The following is a 1,139-nucleotide window of genomic DNA, read 5'->3' on the forward strand; positions in this document are numbered from 1 at the left end:
CAGGCCCCACCCCCACACACCTGCGTGACGCAGCTTCTCTCATTGTCACCCCGCCGACTTCGCCCCTTACCCCACCCCCACCCCCATCCCCCCAGATCGCGCGCCGGCGCCGCGCCCACCAGGAGGCGCACCCCGATGCCCAGATCATCTCCCTGGGCATCGGCGACACCACCGAGCCGCTGCCCCCGTACATCGCCAACGCTATGGCCCAGGCCGCGGCCGGCCTCGCGACGCGCGAGGGATACAGCGGGTGAGGGGGTTGACAAGAGGAGGGACTCGCGCTCGTGGTCATGAACGCGCGGCGGGCTCGCGGCGCGCCGTCCTGCGCCGTCGGCGTTCAAAGAAGGGCCGCAGCGGTCCGCCGCATCGCCCTGGGCGCCCAGGGAGCCGCGCGCTGGCTGCCCTATTTCCGGAACGACGGCATTTTGGCACCCGGTTTCAACCGCTCGCCCCGATTCCCGCCTTCCCCACAACCCTCCTCGCAACATACAAATGCACACACTCCCGAACACACTCTCCTGAACACACACACACACACACGCACACGATGCATCCCTCCAGCTACGGCGCAGAGCAGGGCCAGGGCGCCCTGCGCGAGGCGATCGCGTCCACCTTCTACCCCGGCCTCGTCGCTGCTGACGAGGTGTTCGTGAGTGACGGCTCAAAGTGCGACATCTCGCGCATCCAGGTGTGTTGTGTGTGTGTGTTGTGTGTGTCATTCCCCCCTCCCCTCCCCCCACACCCGACCCCGCGTCTTCCGGCTGGCCGGGTGCTCTGAGCTGTCCCGGTCTCTTGCCATTTGCACGACAAGAGTTGAGCTTTTCGAACGGCGGTGGTGCCCAAAGCGGGCCCGTTTGCAGGCAGGGACGGCCTGGAACGCATGCAGCGTTGCTCCAAACTGTTCGATAGCCGTCGCCCCAACCACCGCTTGCATACTGATTGCCCGCATCAAGCCCCCGCCCCCGCCCCCGCCCCCTTTGACGTCCCCCCAGGTCATGTTTGGCGCCGACAAGACCATCGCGGTGCAGGACCCCTCCTACCCCGTCTACGTCGACACCACCGTGATGATGGGCAACACGGGCCTGCACAACGGCACCGGGTTTGAGGGCATCAGCTACATGGTGTGCACCCCCGAGAAC

The 1,139-nt window shown here is 66.9% G+C and overlaps 1 protein-coding gene across 1 annotated transcript in view; it reads left to right on the top strand.

Annotated features, from left to right (window-relative positions):
* The window catches only part of MNEG_3401 (hypothetical protein), a gene marked incomplete at both ends in the record, with an annotated part of 1,641 nt that extends 824 nt beyond the window's left edge, over positions 1 to 817 (top strand). The window contains 3 exons of the mRNA XM_014048130.1: positions 96 to 250; positions 562 to 688; positions 812 to 817. Coding sequence (XP_013903584.1) covers positions 96 to 250; positions 562 to 688; positions 812 to 817 — 288 coding nt within the window. The remainder of the gene's footprint in view (positions 1 to 95; positions 251 to 561; positions 689 to 811) is intronic.
* Positions 818 to 1,139: the final 322 nt, after the last annotated feature.

Source organism: Monoraphidium neglectum (assembly GCF_000611645.1).
Source record: "Monoraphidium neglectum strain SAG 48.87 unplaced genomic scaffold scaffold00426, whole genome shotgun sequence".
Taxonomy (NCBI): domain Eukaryota; kingdom Viridiplantae; phylum Chlorophyta; class Chlorophyceae; order Sphaeropleales; family Selenastraceae; genus Monoraphidium; species Monoraphidium neglectum.